The sequence below is a fragment of the Monoraphidium neglectum genome (assembly GCF_000611645.1).
Source record: "Monoraphidium neglectum strain SAG 48.87 unplaced genomic scaffold scaffold03838, whole genome shotgun sequence".
NCBI classification, from domain to species: Eukaryota; Viridiplantae; Chlorophyta; class Chlorophyceae; order Sphaeropleales; family Selenastraceae; genus Monoraphidium; species Monoraphidium neglectum.
In genome coordinates this window covers 3,238-5,530 of record NW_014009791.1, presented here as the reverse complement: position 1 = coordinate 5,530, position 2,293 = coordinate 3,238, and the positions used below count along the sequence as shown (strand labels likewise).

The 2,293-nt window shown below is 69.6% G+C and overlaps 1 protein-coding gene across 1 annotated transcript; it reads right to left on the bottom strand.

The window, feature by feature from the left end:
* Window positions 1-154: 154 nt before the first annotated feature.
* MNEG_13459 (ornithine decarboxylase) lies at window positions 155-1,798 on the bottom strand (the record flags this gene model as incomplete). Its single annotated transcript, XM_014038070.1, has 4 exons — window positions 155-262; window positions 503-829; window positions 1,147-1,254; window positions 1,502-1,798. The coding sequence occupies 4 exons, from the start codon at window positions 1,796-1,798 to the stop codon at window positions 155-157; spliced, it is 840 nt and encodes a 279-aa protein (XP_013893524.1).
* Between the last annotated feature and the right edge of the window lie 495 nt (window positions 1,799-2,293).

Below are 2,293 nucleotides of genomic sequence, written 5' to 3'. Positions count from 1 at the left end.
GGGCATGCGTGCGGGGCGAGGCGGCATGATACCGCGAGGTTGGTTGCCCTGCTGCAGAGTAACCCTGGGTAACCCTAAACCCTGCGGCCAGGACGATAAGCGCTGCAGATGACCGCCGCATCCTGCTGCTTCGTGCGCCCCTTGTGGGTATCCGTTACACCGCAAAGCACACCGCGCCAGCAGCAGCAGCAGCCCCGCTCACGTCGGGGTCGTCGCAGCGCACGCGCAGCACGAGGCCCACGCCCGGGTACATGGCCGCCACCTGCGACGCGGCAAGGCGACGCGGGGAGGGCGTGTGGGGGGCCGCAGCGTGGCGCCGGTCGTGGTCTCTGCGCTGTCACCCCGCCTCCAGCGCAACTTCGCGCGTGCTTAGTGATGGCGGCGCGAGTCCGGGCACGCAAAGCAACACCGCCCGGACGCCGCTGTGGATCAGCGACACCCCAAAAACAGTTCCGGGCAGCAGTGACTGCACCCCCCCTCCCAAAAAAAGAGAGGGCCCCACCTTGCCGAGCTCGCCCTCCGTGTCAAACGTCGTCAGCTGCACCCCAGCCCCCGCCGCAAACCGCAGGTCTGCGGGCCGCTTGCAGGGGTGCGCAAAGATGACGCGGTCCTGCGGCACCCCCAGCGCCGCGACCGCCTCCAGCTCCGCCTTGGACGCGCAGTCGAAGCCGGCGCCGAGCGCGGCCAGCAGGCGCAGCAGCGCCGGCTCGGGGTTGCACTTGACGGCGTAGAAGGGCGCCACTCGCGGCATGGCGGCGCGCCAGGCCTTGAAGAGGCGCAGCGTGTTGCCCAGGTCGTACACGTACGTGGTGTCGTCCAGGGCGTTGGCCTTTGGGGGGGGGTCATGGTGTGTGTGTGTGTGTGTGTGTGCGTGTGTGTGTGTGTGTGTGTGTGTGTGTGTGTGTGTGTGTGTGCGTGTGTGTGTGCGTGCGTGCGTGCAACGGAGCTGTTGGATCAGGAGTGTTACGCGGCACCACTCCGGCCCCGCTCTCCGCCCTGCCCTGGCCTGGCCTGCACGCCCTGCTTTATCACGCCCCTCAACACGTCCCTCCCTCATGCCCCACCCCCGCAATGCCTCGCATCCTGCCGCACTACCGTACTCTGCTCAGCCACGCCCCGCCCCGGTCATACCCCCCCCCTGGTCACCTTGATGAGGCCGGCCGCGACGCGCTTCATGCCTTCGGGCCCGCCGTGCGGCACACGGCGCACGTGAAGGTCCGCCAGCACAGCCGCCGCCGACACAGAGCCCGTCGCCTGCGCGCAGGAGCAAGGGGGCGCCCGAGCGGCGGCGGCATGGGTCAAGGCTGGCGGCGACTGCTGCAGGCGCATGCGACACGACGCAGCCCTCGACGCGCCGTATACCCCGCGACCGAGCCGCACCGAGCCGCTGCCAGGCTTCACGACCCGTTGCCGGGGTCTGTGATCATCACAGCAATGCCCGCAATGCCGCTGGTCGCGCCTCGCCGCCCCGTACTTTCCGTCTCCTTTGCTTCACGCGCACCTTGTACTGCCAGCTTTTCTTCACAAAGTCTGTCGCGGCGCGCACCTTGGCGGCCCGCACAGGGTCCACCCCTGCCACGCCGCCGTCGTCCTCTTCGCCATCGGGGTCGCCGCGGGGGCGGCCGGCCGCGTGGCCGGGGGACAGCGGGCTGGTCGCGGTGCCGCTGCTGCGGGCCGGCGCCCTGTGGGCCGCGAGCAGCTCGTCGAGGCTGCCTGAGCACAGGCTGTCGAGCGCAGTCACGTCCAGGCTGGCCGCGGGGCCCATGGGGCGCGGCGACAGCACCCCGATGGACGCCATCTGAGCTGCCCGGTCTTCAAGCCGCGTATGCCGGGTCAAAGCCTGGGTGCCTGCGGAGAGCAACGCGTGGCAATCGGCATGAAGAAGCCTGGCAAAACACTGCTGGTGCGTCACGCATGCCAAGGCTTCAAGAGGGCGGGTGTGCCAGGGCCGCGCCCCTGCGGCGCACACGCGGCATCGGCCCAGGACGTGTTGGAATGTGCGGATGTGCCAGGGAGCTGCGCGGCGGCTCGCGCGACCAAGCTGCAGGGCGCGCTGCCGGCACTGCGAACATGTTGCATCCCAGGTGCCAGGCCACCGGCCTCAACGCTGGCCTCAAATAAGCCGCGAATCCCGGGCTGCAGCATCGTCCGGTTTGAGGATGAACGGCGTTTCTCAACCGCTGGTCGCCGAGAGGCCCACGCAGCGCCCGGAAGCAGGCCACATGGCCCTCCACACTCCCGCACAGGCTGCCTGGGCGCCCAGGGGGCTGCTGTGAAGGTCAAGGAGTCATTG